The sequence below is a fragment of the Stegostoma tigrinum genome, chromosome 31, assembly GCF_030684315.1.
Source record: "Stegostoma tigrinum isolate sSteTig4 chromosome 31, sSteTig4.hap1, whole genome shotgun sequence".
Taxonomy (NCBI): Eukaryota; Metazoa; Chordata; class Chondrichthyes; order Orectolobiformes; family Stegostomatidae; genus Stegostoma; species Stegostoma tigrinum.
The window spans coordinates 2,348,803-2,369,413 of record NC_081384.1 but is presented as its reverse complement, the minus strand read 5'-3'; the positions used below and the strand labels follow the sequence as shown (position 1 = coordinate 2,369,413).

Genomic DNA, 20,611 nt, shown 5'->3' with positions numbered 1-20,611 from the left:
TGTGCGTGTGTGTTGGGTAGGTGTGTCTGTCTGTATATGTGTGTGTGAGTGTGTGTGTGTGTTGGGTAGGTGTGTCTGTCTGTATATGTGTGTGTGTGAGTGTGAGTGTGTGTGTGTGTTGGGTAGGTGTGTCTGTCTGTATATGTGTGTGTGTGTGTGTGAGTGTGTGTGTGTGTTGGGTAGGTGTGTTTGTCTGTATATGTGTGTGTGTGTGAGTGTGTGTGTGTGTTGGGTAGGTGTGTCTGTCTGTATATGTGTGTGTGTGAGTGTGTGTGTGTTGGGTAGGTGTGTTTGTCTGTGTATGTGTGTGTGTGTGAGTGTGTGTGTGTGTTGGGTAGGTGTGCCTGTCTGTATATGTGTGTGTGTGAGTGTGTGTGTGTGTGTTGGGTAGGTGTGTCTGTCTGTATATGTGTGTGTGTGTGTGTGAGTGTGTGTGTGTGTTGGGTAGGTGTGTCTGTCTGTATATGTGTGTGTGTGAGTGTGTGTGTGTGTTGGGTAGGTGTGTCTGTCTGTATATGTGTGTGTGTGAGTGTGTGTGTGTGTCTACCTTTGCCTGTGTGTCTGGCTGTGTGTGCATGTGGGTGTCTGAGGGAATGATGCCCTGTCAGAAATGATGCTTTGCAATTAAGATTTTTAAATGAAGGTTCTGTGCGTCTTCTCACGTGGACAGAGAAGAGCCTTCAGCCACAATTGGAAGGAGGAGAATTTGCTTCAGTGTCCCCAGCCCATACACCGCCACCCCCCCTCCTTTCCTGCTCTTGTTCCTTGTACCATTGCAGTTTGAATCCACGTTCCTCAGCTTGCTGTACCGGCTCTTACCACAAGAGGTGGTAGATGTTCCACGTTGTGGTCCAGGAGGTGGCCATCCCTTTAAGGATAATAAAATGTGGAGCTGGATGAACACAGCAGGCCCAGCAGCATCTCAGGAACACAAAAGCTGACGTTTCAGGCCTAGACCCTTCATCAGAGAGCTGTGTTCATCCAGTTCCACACTTTGTTACCTTTAAGGATCTCACTGGTTTCTCATTCAGACCCTAAGGGGCTTTTCAAAAACAGATTAGATTATTAAAGGAGAGGAGCTTTTGAGGAATTTATTCCCACACGGGGGGGATCCTAATTACAGCATGTGACCCTTGAGTTTTACTTTTGCAAATAACGAGGGAGGGGGCTGGTTTTATGTATCGGCCTCGACTTTAAATGAGTCGATGGTCTTATGCCACCACCCCCGTTTCTGAACCTTGTCCATCTGTACAATCCTCAGAAATCTCTGCACTCCCCAATTCTAGCCCTTGTGGGATTTTGGCAGCGCAGGTCCTGAATACAGGTTGTTGTCACAAAGCAGAGAGTTCAATTTGACAAATTTGTGAATTAAGCAAAGGAAGTGTACAACAGTGAGAATGGTTCACTGATCGCAGAGACACACTGAGATACACACACAGTCATACACACACACAGTCATACACACACACACAGTCATACATGCTCAAAAACACAGTCATACCCACACAAACACACACATAGTCACACACACAAACACAGTCATACATGTTTAAACACACACACATACACACTCACATAGACACAGACACACACAGCATCATACATGCTCACACACACACAGTCATACATGGTCAAACACACACACACACACACACACACACACACATAAAGACACAGACACACGGTCACACAGAGACACAGAGATGCGCACATAAACATAGATTTATTTGATGTCACTTTATGGAACAGACAGACTGCCCTGGTTTTAATTCTTGCCACCTTGTGACCTTGTTCTTTAGAAATAGTTTATGTTCCAGGAGGGGAACTATCGGCTGGAATAGCTGTGACATGAGCTCTCCCGTTAAACAGGAAACAGCGAGAAAAGAGATAATGGGAACTGCAGATGCTGGAGAATCCAAGACAACAAAATGTGAGGCTGGATGAACACAGCAGGCCAAGCAGCATCTCAGGAGCACAAAAGCTGACGTTGCAGGCCTAGACCCTTCATCAGAGAGGGGGATGGGGTGAGGGTTCTGGAATAAATAGGGAGAGAGGGGGAGGCGGACCGAAGATGGAGAGAAAAGAAGATAGGTGGAGAGAGTATAGGTGGGGAGGTAGGGAGGGGATAGGTCAGTCCAGGGAAGACGGACAGGTCAAGGAGGTGGGATGAGGTTAGTAGGTAGATGGGGGTGCGGCTTGGGGTGGGAGGAAGGGATGGGTAAGAGGAAGAACAGGTTAGGGAGGCAGAGACAGGTTGGACTGGCTTTGGGATGCAGTGGGTTGGGGGGAAGAGCTGGGCTGGTTGTGTGGTGCAGTGGGGGGAGGGGATGAACTGGGCTGGTTTAGGGATGCAGTTGGGGAAGGGGAGATTTTGAAGCTGGTGAAGTCCACATTGATACCATTGGGCTGCAGGGTTCCCAAGCGGAATATGAGTTGCTGTTCCTGCAACCTTCGGGTGGCATCATTGTGGCACTGCAGGATGCCCATGATGGACATGTCATCTAAAGAATGGGAGGGGGGAGTGGAAATGGTTTGCGACTGGGAGGTGCAGTAGTTTGTTGCGAACTGAGCGGAGGTGTTCTGCAAAGTGGTCTCCAAGCCTCCGCTTGGTTGGTCTCCAAGCCTCCGCTTGGTTTCTCCAGTGTAGAGGAAGCCACACCGGGTACAGTGGATGCAGTATACCACAGCGAGAAAAGTTCTGCTTTCAGGGACTCCAGTAGCAGGAGAGCTGATGTTTCGGGCCTAGGCCCTCCTGCTCCTATGATGCTGCTTGGCCTGCTGTGTTCATCCATTTCTCTGTTCCATTATTGGCTACCGGCTGGTTCTGAACAGCCTGATGTTCATAGCCCTCTCCCCTCACTCACCCACCCACAAAACCATCATTCCAATCCTCACTCCCCTCTCCCTTTCCACACCTGCACCCCCTCCTGTTGACCTTGCCTCTCCTGTTCGGCCCTCCTGCTGTTTTCTCCTCCCCCTCCTGTTTGCCCCTCCTCCTCCGATTTGCCCTTTCCCCTCCTGTTTGCCCCCCTGCCCCATGCTGATGGTGTGCCGCTCTTGCTCCCACAGATGTGTGTTACAGTGACAATGTACCCGAGGTGGAGATTTTCAGCCTGTTGGAGGACGGTTTGCCCAGGTACACACTGCGAGCGGACACAGTGTATGGATACAATCATGATGACTGGTTAAACACTCCCCTGGTGCCCCCAGACATTAACATCCACCTCAGCCAGGAGCAGATCGAAGAGACGCTCAAATATTTCCGTGAGTATTACCCCCAGGAGCAGGGGAGGAGTAAGAATTCCAAATCATAGCTCACACTGACGGTCAGTGCTGAGGGAGCACCGCACTGTCGGAGGGTCAGTGCTGAGGGAGTGCCGCGCTGTCGGAGGGTCAGTACTGAGGGAGCGCCGCACTGTCAGAGGGTCAGGGCTGAGGGAGCGCCGCACTGTCGGAGGGTCAGTACTGAGGGAGCACCGCACTGTTGGAGGGTCAGGGCTGAGGGAGCACCGCACTGTCGGAGGGTCCGTGCTGAGGGAGGGGGCACTGTCGGAGGGTCAGTGCTGAGTGAGCGCCGCACTTTGGAGGGTCAGTGATGAGGGAGTGCCGTGCTGTCGGATGGTCAGTGCTGAGGGAGCGCCGTGCTGTCGGATGGTCAGTGCTGAGGGAGCGCCGCACTGTCGGACGGTCAGTGCTGAGAGACAGCAGCACTCCCTCAGCAACAATCCTCCAATAATGCAGCTCTCCCTCAGTTCTGACGCTCTGACAGTAAGTTAGTCCCTCAACACTGACCCTCCAACAATGCAGCTCTCCCTCAGCACTGACCTTCCGACAATACGACTCTCCTTCAGTACTGACCTTCTGACACTGAGGCGCTGTGGGCCTTCAACAGCAGCAGAATTGTACTCCAGCACCAGCTGTAAGTTCATGGCCCAAAATATCCCCCACTCAACCATTACCATCAGGCCAGGGGATCATATCTGGTTCAGTGGAGCACGCAGGAGGGCATAGCAGGAGCAGCACCAGGGATACCTGAAGTTGAGGTGTCCAACTGGTGAAGCCACCAAACAGACTACTTGCACATCAAACAGCGAAAGCAGCAAGTGACAGACAGAGCTAAGCAATCCCACAACCAATGGATCGGATCTAAGCTCTGCAGTCCTGCCATATCCCGTCGTGAATGGTGGTGGACAATTAAACAACTTGCTGGAGGAGGAGATGGCTTCACCCTCCTGGGGCCATTAGGGATGGGCAATAAAAGATATCTTAATCAGTGATGGCTACATTCCATAAACAAATGAAGCAGTGGAGAGAATATGAACCCAGGGAGTGGTTGAGGTGGCCAGTAATAATTGAGGAGGAAGAAGGAAGAGGATCACGTGGGAGATAAAAAAAGCAGCGTGGAGCAGATAGTCAGAATGGCGTGTTGTGGATTGTAAATCCTGCGTCATTCTGTGAATCTCAGAGATTTTAAACATTTTGGGGATTATCTTCTGTTCTTAGTATTTCAATCACAGGATTAAATGTAAGGCCATGAGCCCAGGGCCGGAAATTTATGTCACTTGTGGATAAAACACTGAGTTCAGCTCAGAATCTACACAAGAAGGTCTCAGACAACATGTGGAGACTTCCATGAAACAGACTGTATTAAGCAAGGAAACCCCATCTCCCACAGACCAAATAGACATATCCACTGACACACACAAACTGATACATGCACAAATTTAAAAAAAGAAATGTGTTTCCTTTTCTCCTCATTACTGGATGGAGGCAACAGCTTACAGTGATTTTTGGGAGAAATAACTATCTTCCATAAGACTTCAGATATTTTTACTACAGAGAGAGAGAGAGAGAGAGAGAGAGAGACAGAGACAGAGCACACAATCTAATTTTTTTAATCAGTCTGAAGAATTCTTGCTGTTTCATTTACATCCACGAGCTGTTTAGCTGCCAGGAACCAATCAGAGAGCCAACTCCAGGCTGATCATTTTTGGCTGGTCTCAATTATACAAACCAATCAGCTGCCAGGCCATTCACAGCGAGTTTCCCCCTTCTGCTCATTCTCACATTTACTCTTTCTCACACAGTCTCACTCACTCTCAATTACTCTGTCATGGTCTCTCTCACTATCTCACTCACTCTCTCTCACCCTCACACACTCTCAACCACTTTCACCCACTGTCTCTCACTCAGTCTCTCACTCTCTCTTACCCAATCTCACCCACTCTCTCTCACTCAGAATCTTACTCAGTCTCTCACTCACTCTCACATTCTCACATTGTCTCACACTCTCTCTCTCTCGCTCTCTCTCACACTCTCTCTCACACAGTATCTGTGAGGATCTGCTCACTATTAAATAAAAATGGAAAGAACTGTGGATGCTGTAAATCAGGAACAAAAACAAAGTTGCTGGAAAAGCTCAGCAGCTCTGACAGCATCTGTGAAGGAGAAAACAAAGTTAATGTTTCAGGTCTGGTGACCCTTCCTCAGTATTACTCTCATGTGCAGCTTATTATGACTCTTAGTTCCAGTGTTTTCCCTGATTTTCAACTTCTCCTGTTTTATCTTTCTCTCCACTTTGCGTTCACACTTTCTTCATGTTTTTATTTAATCCCTGGTAGAATTTAAAATAACAGTTGTGATAAAATGGACAACTCCCATTCCCCAATCTATGTTTGTAAATCCTAAAGTTCAATCTCATTTGATTATTGATAACAGATTGATGATAATCCAAAAGTTGTGATGCTGGCTGACAGGTACAGTACTGCTGCTAGGAAAGAGAGATTAAGAGATGTAGGGGATTAGGCTGCAACGTTATCACAGAATGATGGTGTCGGTGCTAGCTTGCAGAAGGAGCACCTCACCATCCCCAGCCCGCAGCCTCCTCCTGGAACCCTGTACATTCCTCCTTTTCAGATAATCCAGTTCCACCATGAAAGCTCCTATTGAACATGACTCCACTACAGTCTCAGGCAGCACAGTTCAGACCCAAACCACCTGCTATGTTTAAATGTTTTTCTTCATACCACCATGGCTTCTTTTGCCAATTACCTCAAATCCATGTGCTCTAATTCTCAATCCTTCCACCAATCAAATTAGTTTCTCTCCATCTTCTCTGTCCAGTCCCATCATGGGTTTGAGTATCTCCGTTAAATCTCCTCCCAGCTTCTCCAGGGAAACCAGTCCGAAATTCTCCAATCTACCCACATCACTGACATTCCTCATTCCCAGAATCAAGTTCTTGTGGACATTTTCTGCACCTTCTTTAATTCTTTTGCAATATTCCCAAAATGTGGTGCCCAGACTGGATACTGTACTCCAGCTGAGGCCAAATAGTGATTTACACAATTCAACATCACCCCCTTGTGTACTCTCCAACACTATTGACAAGACCAGAAACTGAACTGGACTAGCCATATTAATACTGTGGCTAAGACAACAGCTCAGAGGCAAGGAATACTGCGGTGAGTAACTCACTCTCTGACTCCCCAAAGCCTGTTCGCCATCTCCAAGGCACAACAGTGGGACGGAATACTCCCTACTTGCCTGGATGGGTGCAGCTCCAATACTCAAGAAGCTTGACACCATCCAGGCCAAAGCCGCTTGATTGGCTCCACATCCACAAACATCCACTCCCTCCACCACCTTAGTCGCAGCAGTGTGTACCATCTGCAAGATGTGTTGCAGTAATTCATTAAAGATCATTAGACAACACCTTCATAACCAGTTCCAAGCAGGCAGCAGATAGGTGGGAGCACCATCACTTGCAAGTTCCCCTCCAAGCCACTCACCGTCTTGACTTGGAAATGTATCATCATTCCTTCAGTGTCACTTGGTCAAAATCCTGGAATTCCCTCCCTAAAGAACATTGTGGGTCAACCTACAGCACATGGACTGTAGTGGTTCAAGAAGGCAGCTTCTCAACGGGCAACTAGGGATGGGCAATAAATGCTCACCCAGTTAGTGAAACCATCCCATAAACGTAAAATAATGCTCCCTGCGTTTGCAGATGACATCAATATAGGTGAAGGAGATTATCTCAGAGTGCAATGGCACCTTGATCAGATGAGCCAATGGGCTGAAAAATGTCAGATGGAGTTTAATTCAGATAGATGTGAACTGTTGCATTTTGGTAACAAAAGTCAGAGCAGGATTGATACAGTTAATGGTCGGGCCCTGTGGAGTGTTGCCGAACTAGGGGTTCGGGTGTATAGTTCCCTGGAAGTGGCGTTGCAGGTAGACAGGGTGGTGAAGAAGGTGTTTGGTACGCTTGCCTTTATTGGTCAGAACATTGAATATCGAAATTGGGACATCATGTTGTGTCTGTACAGGACATTAGTGAGGCCACTTTTAGAATACTGAGGACAATTCTGGTCTCCCTGCTATAGGAAAGATGTTAAATTTGAGAGGTACAGAAAATATTTACAAAGATGTTGCAAGGACTGGAAAGTCTGAATTACAGGGAGAGGCTGAATAGGCTAGAAGGGACTAGGCCTGAAACGTCAGCTTTTGTGTTCCTAAGATGCTGCTTGGCCTGCTGTGTTCATCCGGCTCCACACTTTGTTATCTGTGATTCTCCAGCATCTGCAGTTCCCATTATCCATCAATAGGCTGGGTCTTTTTTCCTTTGAGCTGAGGGTTGACCTTATCGAGGCTTATAACAACATGAGGGACATGGATAAGGTAAGTAGCCAAGGTCTTTTCCACAGGGTAGGGGAGTCTAAAACTAGAGGTAATAGGTTTAAGGTGAGAGGGCAAGAATTTAGAGATAACGTTTTCATGTAGAGAGTGGTACGTAATTGAACTGAGCTGCCAGGGAAATGGAGGAGACTGGTATAGTTACATTGTTTTTGAGGCATCTGGTTGGGCATATGAATAGGAAGGGTTTAGTGGGATATATGCCAAATGCTGGTGAATGGGACTAGGTCAGATTGGGATGACTGGTCAGCATGGATGGTTTGGACCGCAAGGTCTGTTTCCATGCTATAACTCGGAATCTTTAACTGATACATTCACCAGACCTCTGTCCTGCAAACCCTTTTTACGGTTTTGCCCTTTAATTTTCATTGCATCACTGTATTCTTCCTACCAAAATGAATTATTTCATACTTGTCTGTATTAAATTTAATTTGCACTTGTCTGTCCATTCTATTCATCATTGGACAAGCATATGGACGTACATGGAATAGTGTAGGTTAGATGGGCTTGAGATCGGTATGACAGGTCGGCACAACATCGAGGGCTGAAGGGCCTGTACTGTGCTGTAATGTTCTATGTTCTATGTTCTATTCACCCATCTGTATCCTCGTGTAGTTCTGTGCTATTATCCTCACAGTTCATGATGTTTCCAAATTTTATAATAGCTGCAGTTTATAAAATATAGCCCTGCACAACAAGGTCTAGAATATTAATAGATAACGTTCCATATATAAATAATTGGAAGGGCAAGTTTCCGAACACTAATTCTTGGAGAACTTTATAAAAATTCTGTTTCTGAAAATGAGTCAGTTGGATACTAAAGTGTGAAGCTGGATGAACACAGCAGGCCAAGCAGCATCTCAGGAGCACAAAAGCTGACGTTTTGGGCCTAGACCCTTCATCAGAGAGGGGGATGGGGTGAGGGTTCTGGAATAAATAGGGAGAGAGGGGGAGGCGGACCGAAGATGGAGAGAAAAGAAGATAGGTGGAGAGGAGAGTATAGGTGGGGAGGTAGGGAGGAGATAGGTCAGTCCAGGGAAGACGGACAGGTCAAGGAGGTGGGATGAGGTTAGTAGGTAGGAAATGGAGGTGCGGCTTGAGGTGGGAGGAAGGGATGGGTGAGAGGAAGAACAGGTTAGGGAGGCAGAGACAGGCTGGACTGGTTTTGGGATGCAGTGGGGGGAGGGGAAGAGCTGGGCTGGTTGTGTGGTGCAGTGGGGGGAGGGGACGAACTGGGCTGGTTTTGGGATGCAGTGGGGGGAGGGGAGATTTTGAAGCTTGTGAGGTCCACATTGATACCATTGGGCTGCAGGGTTCCCAAGCGGAATATGAATTGCTGTTCCTGCAACGTTTGGGTGGCATCATTGTGGCACTGCAGGAGGCCCATGATGGACATGTCATCTAAAGAATGGGAGGGGGAGTGGAATGGTTCGCGGCTGGGAGGTGCAGGTGTTTATTGCAAACCGAGTGGAGGTGTTCTGCAAAGCAGTCCCCAAGCCTCCGCTTGGTTTCCCCAATGTACAGGAAGCCACACCGGGTACAATGGATGCAGTATACCACATTGGCAGATGTGCAGGTGAACCTCTGCTTAATGTGGAAAGTCATCTTGGGGCCTGGGATAGGGGTCATCCATTGTATATCCATTGTATCCGGTGTGGCCTCCTCTACATTGGGGAAACCAAGCGGAGGCTTGGGGACCGCTTTGCAGAACACCTCCGCTCGGTTCGCAATAAACAACTACACCTCCCTGTCGCGAACCATTTCAACTCCCCCTCCCATTCTTTAGATGACATGTCCATCATGGGCCTCCTGCAGTGCCACAATGATGCCACCCGAAGGTTGCAGGAACAGCAACTCATATTCCGCTTGGGAACCCTGCAGCCCAATGGTATCAATGTGGACTTCCCCAGCTTCAAAATCTCCCCTTCCCCCACCGCATCCCAAAACCAGCCCAGTTCATCCCCTCCCCCCACTGCACCACACAACCAGCCCAGCTCTTCCCCTCCACCCACTGCATCCCAAAACCAGCCCAGCCTGTCTCTGCCTCCCTAACCTGTTCTTCCTCTCACCCATCCCTTCCTCCCACCCCAAGCTGCACCTCCATTTCCTATCTACTAACCTCATCCCACCTCCTTGACCTGTCTGTCTTCCCTGGACTGACCTATCCCCTCCATACCTCCCCACCTATACTCTACTCTTTACCTATCTTCTTTTCTCTCCATCTTCGGTCCGCCTCCCCCTCTCTCCCTATTTATTCCAGAACCCTCACCCCATCCCCCTCTCTGATGAAGGGTCTAGGCCCGAAACATCAGCTTTTGAGCTCCTGAGATGCTGCTTGGCCTGCTGTGCTCATCCTGCTTCACACTTTATTATTTTGGATTCTCCAGCATCTGCAGTTCCCATTATCACAGTCAGTTGGATACAGTGAGTTGTCTCTGAGAGTCACTTTGTCTGACTGTCGATATGTGGGGGACAGTTGCTGCTCTTTCTGGGGTGTGTAGAGTTCTGACACATACAGTTTCCCTGGTTCGGAGTCTCCAGAACATGACGTAGGAAGGCAACTGTTTCACAGTACACTGTGATGGTCATAAAATCGAACAGAATCTCAGTCCCGTTCCGGTATAATCTTCTGTTCAATAGTTACAGAAAACAAACTTTGTGATTTTGGGGAAATGATTAAAGATGAGTAATACAAGGATTGGTACTGTATTTTTAAAGTTTTTTGAACCGTCTTGCTGTGTGCCTCTAGTGTTGTTCTTGTCTCAGTGGGTATTATTGGATCTGACGTGTGTGTATATAAAGCTGGCTGAGCCCCTGAGTGGATCTTTTAGTCGATGGATGGCAGGAACATCGAGAGATATTTACAAACCTGGGGCTCGGTCCGATTGAGCAGATTTAACTGCTTCCTGGAGCTACATTAATGGCATGTTGTACCAAGGCCTGTTGGAGGATTTATAAGTGAATATTCTTGGGGCACGGGGACCAGCTGGGAATTCATAGGCAATGGATGTATGGAGCAGCGAAGACAACGGGAATAGTGTGGCCGACTGGGAGAGTGTCAGCGATGCTATTCAACGTGACACTGTGGAAGGTACGAAGTGGGCAATGGTGGGTTCAGTCGCTGTCTCTTTGTTGGCCTTCCTCAGGGAAGCCATTTCCCTGCCTCTTATTAAATCCACAATAATTTGGGAACTTAGTGCGAGAAGTGAATTGTCAATATGAAGCACATTCCAGGCCACCTCCGAACCTCCGTTATTTTTTCATCAATGAATGTTTGTCTGAAATTCCCAGTTTAGGTGGGGGCGGGGGTTGTGATTGAAGATTGACGACAGTTTACTGGGTTCACGGGGCCACTGCAATGGCCAGAGACTTGCCTCCAGTTTATTAACCGGTCTGGGTTGGAGGGGGAGGTGGAAGCATAAGGGGGCTGGTTGTGGAAGTGAGAGGAAATGGGGCAGGGTGCAAGACATGAAGCAGAGAGTGTGAGCCAGGGGCTGGGAGAGAAAGGAAGGGATATGGTGTGAGGGAGAATATTGTTTTGTAGGCACTGTGATTTCAGTTGTATTCCCTGCTGTTCTTACGATTCTAGTCTGTGCCTCAGCTACTTGTAATGAACAGGATGTTAACGAGCTCTGCAGTGGGGGATTCTCACAGGGAACATTGATCTGAATAAGATTCAGGCAAACGATTTCTAACTGAAACCAACAAACTGTCTTCTGGGAGTGGTTCAGATCAATAGTATTGACACATTGAGAGGTGAAATTGGATAAACACAGAAAGGAATGGAAGGAAATACTGATAGAGTGAGATGAATGACTTATGTGGAGACTATACACCTGCATGGTTCTGTCGAGCCAGATAGCCTGTTTTTAGTTTAGTTTGTGATTCTATTTGAAATATTCCAAAGGTTTTGAACAGTTCTGATTTTCCAAATCATAACCGCCTCTCCCACCACCTCAATCACTACTTTCTTTGTGCCTTTGTTTATTTCTCTCGGAGTCATAGAGTCATGCAGCATGGAATCAAACCCTTTGCCCAACTTGTCTATGCTGACCAGGTTTCCCAAACTAGAACTAATCCTTCTTGTCTGCGTTTGGCGTATATCCCTCTAAACTTCTCGTATTGATATATCTCTCCAAATGGCTTTTAAATGTTGTAATTGTACCTCCCTTCTCCCACTTCCTCTGGCAGCTCATTCTGCATCTGAGCCTTTCTTGTGTGAAGACTATTGTCCCAATTGATCAGGATAACCTTCTTCATTACCATTTCCTGGCCTCTTCCCCAAAGAGCCCCGACCCTCATTGAGAGAGTGGTCAGCATTCGGTGGGTAATCACGGTAAAACCTGAGCTTGCCCTTTGCCCACAATCAAACAGATCCCATCAGTCACCCCCTCACTCACAGGATGTGGGTGTCACTGGCTGGGTACAGCGTTTATGGCCCATCCCTAGTTGCCCCTTGAGAAGGTGGGGCTGAACTGCCTTATTGACCCGCTGCGGTCCATGTGCTGTGGATGGACCCACAATGCCTTTAGGGAGGAATTCCATGATTTTGACCCAATGACAGTGAAGGCATATTACTGAGGAGGACTTTATCACGTTCTATATCATGTTCAAATTCAATGTCTAGATCAATCGTGTGTTTTCTAACCAGCTACTTTTTAAATTCTATTTTATTTCTCATCAGTAGTACCTTGTTTGAGGTGGAAATTCTGTCTGTTTCTTCCCAAACCCATTTTTTACTGTTTCAGAAACATTACAGTTGGCTGTGGCCCTTTCTCTGTGATGTGGCTGAAACCAGATTCAGAGATCAGGTCAGCCTGTTGCTAATAATTGGGGATCAGGTGGGCGTCTGAGCAGTTAATGTGAAAACGTAGGGCAGAGTGAGGTGGTGAGGCAGCGAGGGGTTCGGCAATCGATGAGTTAAATCTGAGCTGTCAGTGCTGATTTTGCAAATGACCAGCAGACGCTCTGTGTGCAAATAAAGCCCAATTAACGGTACAAAGCGGTGACCTTGCGGGGGGAGCAAGGATGCTGCCAGGATATCCTGAGTGCCCTGGACGTGTGGATGCACACGTACGCTCAGAGCCCGGCCTGGAGTGGGGAGCAGCCCCTGAGCGCTCGCAGTTTGCCAGCACAGCTCCTAGTGAAGCTGACACTCTGCCCGCTTTTCCTGCCCCTCCTCTGAGACCATAAACCCTCGCGGATGGAGAATTCCTCCTTAACTCCGTCTCTAGCCCGAGACGGTGCCCCCGTGTTCTAGATTCCAGTTCTGCATGAATCAAAGAGGTCAGTCCTCATTCTTCTAAATGCCAGAAATTATTGGGCTCAGTTTTACCCACCAGATTGGTGGGCCCTGGTTACACCAGCTCCAAAAGCAGCCCTGTTCCTCAGGTATGGACACTACACCGAACTTGACATCCAATAATACCCACTGAGAGTACAACACGAGAGGCACACAGCAAAACATTCAAGAAACTTTAAAAATACAGTACCAATCCTTGTATTAATCATTTCCCCCAAATTTTAGATTAGATTACCTACAGTATGGAAACAGGCCCTTCGGCCCAACAAGTCCACACTGCCCTATGGAGCATCCCACCCAGAACCATCTCCCTTTAACCCACACACCCATGAACACGATGGGCAATTCCCCATGGCCGATCCACCTAGTCTGCACGTCGTTGGACTGTGGGAGGAAACCGGAGGAAACCCACGCAGACACGGGGAGAACGTGCAAACTCTGTACAGACAGTTGCCGGAGGCTGGAATTGAACCCGGGTCCCTGGCGCTGTGAGGCTACGGTCCTAACCACAGAGCCACCGTCCTGCCCACAAATCACACAAGTTTGCTTTCTGTAACTATTGAACAGAATATTCAGGGTCATTGGGCTCGAAACACTAACTCTGATTTTTTCTTCACAGATGCTGCCAGATCTGCTGAGCTTTTCCAGCGACTTTGTTTTTGTTCGAGAATATTGTACAAGAATCGGACTGATATTCTGAGATAACAAGATGGCATTTCGGGCCGAGACCCTTTTACATTTCTTCTGAAGAAGGGTCTAGGCTCGAAACGTCAGCCTTCCTGCTCCTCTGATGCTGCCTGGCCTGCTGTGTTCATCCAGCTCCGCACCTTGTAATCTCAGATTCTCCAGCATATGCAGGTCCTACTATCTCGGGACTGAGATTCTGTTGGGTTTTATGGCAGTGTACTTTGAAACAGTTGCCTTCATGTCTCATGTTCTAGAGACTCCGAACCAGGGAAACTGCATGTGTCAGAACTCTACCCACCCCAGAAAGACTGGAGCAGCAACTGTCCCCCACATATCGACAGTCAGACAAAGTGACTCTCAGAGCCAGACACTGAGCTGGCTCCTGGAGCCTTTGATCATTGTGAAGAGGGGCCTGGGATGTTTGCTTGGCCTTGTAGATCGGTGCCAGTGAGAGGTGTTTGAGAGTGAGGAAATGATGAGCTGGGGCTGGCGTGGGGGGAGAGCGGATTTGCACGCTGCTCAACAACACGCCATCGTCTCCGAGGGAACAAGTGTTGCAGTCGGGAGAGGACAGGAGCAGGGCAGCGCGGGAGGCCAGTGAAGGGAGCAGGGGACTGCATTGTGTCAAAGAGCCTGCATTAAACGCTGACCTGACTCCCTGTTTCCACAGTTCTGTGTGCGGAGAGGGTGGGCCAGGTGACAAAGACATACCGAGATATCGAGGCTGTCACCCACTTACTGGAGGAGGTGAGTCAGTGACCCTGAGTAACAACTTCATTATTCTCACTGGAAGGAGACTCAGGGATTGGAGAGCAGTGGTATCACATCGACAGCAGACTGAATTTCACTCAGTCTGCTGCTGTGAACTGGTATGTGGAGCCGCAGGGAGGGTGGAACCCAGTTCCATAATAACATTCACCACAGAATTTGTAAACTGCATAAAAGGGAAAATGTGAAGGGCACTGATGGGAGAGCGAGGGTTGGGTGGGGGGCATTGACTTCCTTCACAGAGCTAGCACAGACAGGAAGAGCCGCATGGCCTCATTCTGTACGGTTCGGCTCTCTGATGCTATTGATCTGTAGCAACATGTGAGATGGGCCTGAGAACCACCAGGCCTGGTCCGATGTTGGGGGGGGGGGGGGTGGGTGGTGGAAGCTGAATTAAAAGGTTGAAGGTGATTTTTGAACATTTGGGGAATTGAAATGTTGGACAGAGTAGAGATCCTGATTGCAGGCGGAGTTCTGTGACTCCAGTTTCTGACCCTAACCCAGTGACACTGTGTGATCGCAGAAAGAGCGGGATCTGGAGCTCGCCGCTCGGATCGGACAATCCCTGCTCAAGCAGAACCGCATGCTGACAGAAAGCAATGAAAACCTGGAACAGCAGCTCGAACAGCTCACCGAAGAGGTAGGACCGAGGGTGGGGACGGAGAGTGAGTGGGGTGGGGGATGATCAGCGCTGTGGTTAGAACATTACAGCCATCACCAGCAGGGAAATGTTGCTGGTCTGTCTCTCTCCCTCAGTAAAAAGCTGTTGTCCACTATTACCACTGCGTTCTGCCCCCACCCCCTTCACAGGGACGATACTGTCACCCACTCTGTAACACAGGACATCCCATTGAGACTGACCGCTCAGTGCTGCCCTGAGTCCGTGCGCTGCTGCCACTGGAACTGAGCTGGGCTGGGCATGACCTTTCGCTGTGGGTGTTACACATTTATAAAGGTGTCCTGGAAAGCACTAACATGACTGGGAGCAGATTATTGTAGACAATCATATTAAAGGAAAATACTGCAGATGCTGGAAGTCGGAAACAAAAACAGAAATTGCTGGAGAAGCTCAGCAGGTCTGGCAGCATCTGTAGAGAGAAAAAGTAGGTGTTTGCTTTCCAAAAACCACGATCTCGAAAACAAATTACTTTGCAATGTTCACAAGTCACATGCAATAATTCCCTCAGTGAGGTGAAGCCCGTGCCCCAGTTACATTCTAATCTGTGAATGAGTTGTATTCTCAGTCACAGACTAATTCCAAACCATCTCTTAAGACTTGACCATAGGATCGATGATGATACATCCGGTGCATTACTCAGGGAGCGCCACACTGTCAGAGGGTCAGTGCTGAGGGAGTGGGCACTGTCAGAGGGTCAGTGCTGAGGGAGTGTCACACTGTCGGAGGGTCAGTGCTGAGGGAGCGCCACACTGTCGGAGGGTCAGTGCTGAGGGAGTGGGCACTGTCGGAGGGTCAGTGCTGAGGGAGTGGGCACTGTCGGAGGGTCAGGGCTGAGGGAGTGGGCACTGTCGGAGGGTCAGTGCTGAGGGAGCGCTGCACTGTCGGAGGGTCAGGGCTGAGGGAGTGGGCACTGTCGGAGGGTCAGTACTGAGGGAGCGCCGCACTGTCGGAGGGTCAGTGCTGAGGGAGCGCCGCACTGTCGGAGGGTCAGGGCTGAGGGAGTGGGCACTGTCAGAGGGTCAGTGCTGAGGGAGTGGGCACTGTCAGAGGGTCAGTGCTGAGGGAGCGCCACACTGTCGGAGGGTCAGAGCTGAGGGAGTGGGCACTGTCGGAGGGTCAGTGCTGAGGGAGTGGGCACTGTCAGAGGGTCAGTGCTGAGGGAGCGCCGCACTGTCGGAGGGTCAGTGCTGAGGGAGTGGGCACTGTCGGAGGGTCAGTGCTGAGGGAGCGCCGCACTGTCGGAGGGTTAGTGCTGAGGGAGTGCGCACTGTCGGAGTGCCAGTGCTGAGGGAGCACCACACTGTCGGAGGGTCAGTGCTGAGGGAGCACCGCACTGTCGGAGGGTCAGTACTGAGGGAGCGGGCACTGTCGGAGGGTCAGTGCTGAGGGAGCACCACACTGTCGGAGGGTCAGTGCTGAGGGAGCACCGCACTGTCGGAGGGTCAGTACTGAGGGAGCGGGCACTGTCGTAGGGTCAGTGCTGAGAGAGCGCTGCACTGTCGGAGGGTCAGTACTGAGGGAGTGGTTTGGGGATTTGCCCCTGGCCAATCTTTGCCCCTGAATCAGCACTTCAGGCAGGATATGAAAACAATGACATTGGAAGATGCGAGCCCCCTGTGGCTTCCCCTGTCCCTTGTCCCACAAGAGGCTGTGATTCCTGTTAACATTAATCATTTCCCTCTCTGTGTAGGTGGCCCAGCTGAAACATGAAGTGAGTATGAGGGATGACCTTCTCCAACTATACACCAACAGCACAGAGGACAGTGAGCCAGACTCAGCTTCCTGCAGCCCGTGAGTAACCCTGCCCACTGGCCAGTCTGCCCATCCACGGGGACCCGCCACCTCCACCTCGCTCCGCCCCCTCCCCAACCATCCTCTCCTGAACTCCTCTGCTCCTGCAGCCCAGGTCTGACCCCAACACTCTTCCCCAACCAGACCCACCCATTCCAGACACATTTCCCACCCTCACTGTCCATCTCTTCACCCTCCACTCTCCTATTCCCTCATTCTTCCCCTCTCCACTCCTCCGCTTACAGTCCCTCCAAGTCACCTCCATTCCAATTCTTCCCCCTACCAGTCCTGCAAACCCATCCAACTCTAACCCCTCTGCCCGCTGCCTCTCTCACATCCCCCATCCCTCACTATCCCAGTGCCTCCCACTGCCTCTCTCACATCCCCTATCCCTCACCACCCCAGTGCCTCCTGCTGCGTCTTTCACATCTCCCTGTCCCCCTCACTATCTCAGTGTCTCCCACTGCCTCTCTCACATCCCCCATCCCTCACTATCCCAGTGCCTCCCACTGCCTCTCTCACATCCCCCAGTCCCTCACTATCCTAGTGCCTCCCACTGCCTCTCTCACATCCCCCATCCCTCACTATCCCAGTGCCTCCCACTGCCTCTCTCACATCCCCCATCCCTCACCACCCCAGTGCCTCGCACTGCCTCTCTCACATCCCTCATCCCCCACTATCCCAGTGCCTCGCACTGCCTCTCTCACATCCCCATCCCTCACTATCCCAGTGCCTCCTGCTGCCTCTCTCACATCCCCCATCCCTCACTATCCCAGTGCCTCCCACTGCCTCTCTCACATCTCCCATCCCTCATTATCCCAGTGCCTCCCACTTCCTCTCTCACATCCCCCATCCCTCACTATCCCAGTGCCTCCCACTGCCTAGAAGACCATAAGACCATAAGACATAGGAGCAGAAATTAGGCCATTCAGCCCATCTATTCTGCTCCACTTTCAAGCATGGCTGACAATTTCCTTAACCCCATTCTCCCTGTAACCCATGATCCCCTTGATAATCAAGAACCTAGCTTTTCACTCTTTAATGTACTCAATGACCTGGCCTCCACAGCCTTCTGTGGCAGTGCGTTCCATAGACTCACCGCTCTCTGGCTGAAGAAGTTTCTCCTTATCTCCATTCTCAAAGGCCTTCCCTTTACTCTAAGGATGTGCCCTCAGGTCCTCATCTCTCCTATTAAAGGAAACATCTTCCCAACATCCACTCTGTCCGGGCCATTCAGTATTCTGTAAGTTTCAATTAGATGCCCCCTCATCCTTCTAAACTCCAGTGAGTACAGTCCTAGAGTCCTCAAACATTCCTCATATGTTAAACTTTTCATTCCTGGGGCCATTCTTGTGAACCTCCTCTGAACCCGCTCCAGGGCCAGTACATCCTTCCTGAGATATGGGGACCAAAACTGCACACAATACTCCAAATGTGGCCTGATCAGCGCCTTATAAAGCCTCAGTAGTACATCCCTGCTTTTATATTCAAGTCCTCTCAAAATAAACACCAACATTGCATTTTCCTTCCTGACTACTGACTCAACCTGCAAATTTACCTTGAGAGCATCCTGGACTAGAACTCCCAAGTCTCTTTGCATTTCAGACTGCCTCTCTCACATCCCCCTGTCCCTCACTATCTGAGTCCCTCCCACTGCCTCTCTCACACCTCCCCCCATCTCTCACTATCCCAGTGCCTCCCGCTGTCTCTCTCACATGCCCCAATCCCTCACTATCTAAGTGCATTCCGCTGCCTCTCTCGCAACTCCCATTCCTCACTCTCCCAGTTCCTCCCACTGCCTCTCCCACGCAGACTGAGATCAGGGCCCCCTCAGCACCTCCACCCAGCCCGTTCTTGGAGATTGACTTCACCACCTCCCTTATTTCAGGTTGAGACGGAATGAGTCCTCCATCTCTCTACAGAATTACCTCCACCTGGAATTCCTGCAACAGAAACTTCGCAGCTTGGAAGATGAGAACCAGAAACTGAGGCACAAGGTAATCCATGACCCTGAGGCCCGCAAACACTGTGCCCTGGGGACAGACAGGCATATGGCAGTGTCTGGGAGAATTTGCTGACATGACAGTGGGTTAGCGTCTGTGCGCGGGACAGGGCTCAGCGTCTGTGCCCGGGACTGGGTTTGGCGTCTGTGCGTGGGATGAGGGATTGGCACCTGTGCGCGGGACAGGGGTCAGCGCCTGTGTGTGGGACGGGGGGGTTGGCGTCTGTGCGCGGGTCTGGGTTCGGCGTCTGTGCGCGGGACGGGGTTCGGCGTCTGTGCACAGGACAGGGTTTGGTGCCTGTGCACAGAATAAAAACCAAAAGAACTGCGGATGCTGTAAGTCAGAAACAAAATCAGAAATTGCTGGAAAAGCTCAGCAGGTCTGGCAGCATCTATGGAAAGAAATCAGAGTTAATGCTTCGGGTCCAGAGACCCTTTGTCAACGGTTCTGCAATTTCTGTTTGTGTTTCTGTACACAGAATGCTAGCTTCTGGCTGTGAGTTGTGTTGTCACTGTGCTAAGAAAATGCTGCAAGGTCCGAGATGCTGTCTTACAGATTGAGATGTTAAACCATTGCTCCACTTACCCCCTCAGCTGGATGTAAGTGATGTCATAGCTCCATTTGGAACAGGAGCAGGGCTGTTCTCTCCAATTTTCCTTGCCATTCAGGAACCCTCACACTGGAACTCTGACGCCAATGCCTCCTCACCCACCCATTCATCACCTCCACTGCCTCCCGTGATAAACTCCAGCCGATGGGTTTGTGTGTAGTGTTGCCCACAGTGTGTGACTTATTCACATTTCCTCCCTCTAGGCCACTCAGTTATCAACAGAAACATTGGAATATGAGACTAAGGAGGAGCAGCTGGTGCTAGACTGCGCCAAGGAGCTTGGTGAGTTTGGGCAACATCATCAGGACCACGACCCTTAACGGACGAGAGGGCTTTGGACAGGGTGCAGAGGAGACTTATAACAAAATAATAACAGTTTGATTAAGAGACATTAAGCAACTCCTACTTGATTGGCACCACATCTACAAACATCCGCTCCTTCCACCATTAATGATAAGTAGCAGCAGTGTGTACCATCTACAAGATGCACTGTAGAAATTCACCAAAGATCCTCAGGCAGCACCTTCCAAACCCATGACCACTTCCATCCAGAAGGACAACGGCAGCAGATAAATGGGAACACCAGCACCTACAAGTTCCCATCCATGCCACCCACCGTCCTGACTTGGAAGTAAATCAGCCATTCACTCCATGTCCCTGGGTCAAAATCTTGGAATTCCCTCCCTGAGGGCATTGTGGGTCAACCCATAGCTCACATATTACAGTGGTTCAAGACTGCAGCTCACCATCACCTTCTCAGGGGCAGCTTGGAATGGGCAGTAAATGCTGGACCCAGCCAGTGACACCACTTCCCAGTTGTCTCTGATTAACCTGGGTTCGAATGCCGCCACAGCAGATGGTGGAATTTGAATTCAATAAATACCTGGAATTAAGAATCTAATGATGACGGTGAATCCATTGTTGATTTTCAGGAAAAACCCATCTGGTTCACTAATGTCCCTTAGGGAAGGAAACTGCAATCCTTACCTGGTCTGGCCTACATGTAACTCCAGACCCACAGTAATGTGGTTGACTCTTAACTGCCCTCTGGGGCAATCACAGATGGGCAATAA

At 49.8% G+C, this 20,611-nt stretch overlaps 1 protein-coding gene across 1 annotated transcript in view; it reads left to right on the top strand.

The window, feature by feature from the left end:
* LOC125466385 (trafficking kinesin-binding protein 1-like) overlaps positions 1 to 20,611 on the top strand; it is a 59,771-nt gene that overhangs the window by 16,169 nt on the left and 22,991 nt on the right. Inside the window, exons 4-9 of the mRNA XM_059638653.1 lie at positions 3,070 to 3,264; positions 14,358 to 14,434; positions 14,979 to 15,095; positions 16,825 to 16,925; positions 18,814 to 18,922; positions 19,742 to 19,820. Coding sequence (XP_059494636.1) covers positions 3,070 to 3,264; positions 14,358 to 14,434; positions 14,979 to 15,095; positions 16,825 to 16,925; positions 18,814 to 18,922; positions 19,742 to 19,820 — 678 coding nt within the window. The remainder of the gene's footprint in view (positions 1 to 3,069; positions 3,265 to 14,357; positions 14,435 to 14,978; positions 15,096 to 16,824; positions 16,926 to 18,813; positions 18,923 to 19,741; positions 19,821 to 20,611) is intronic.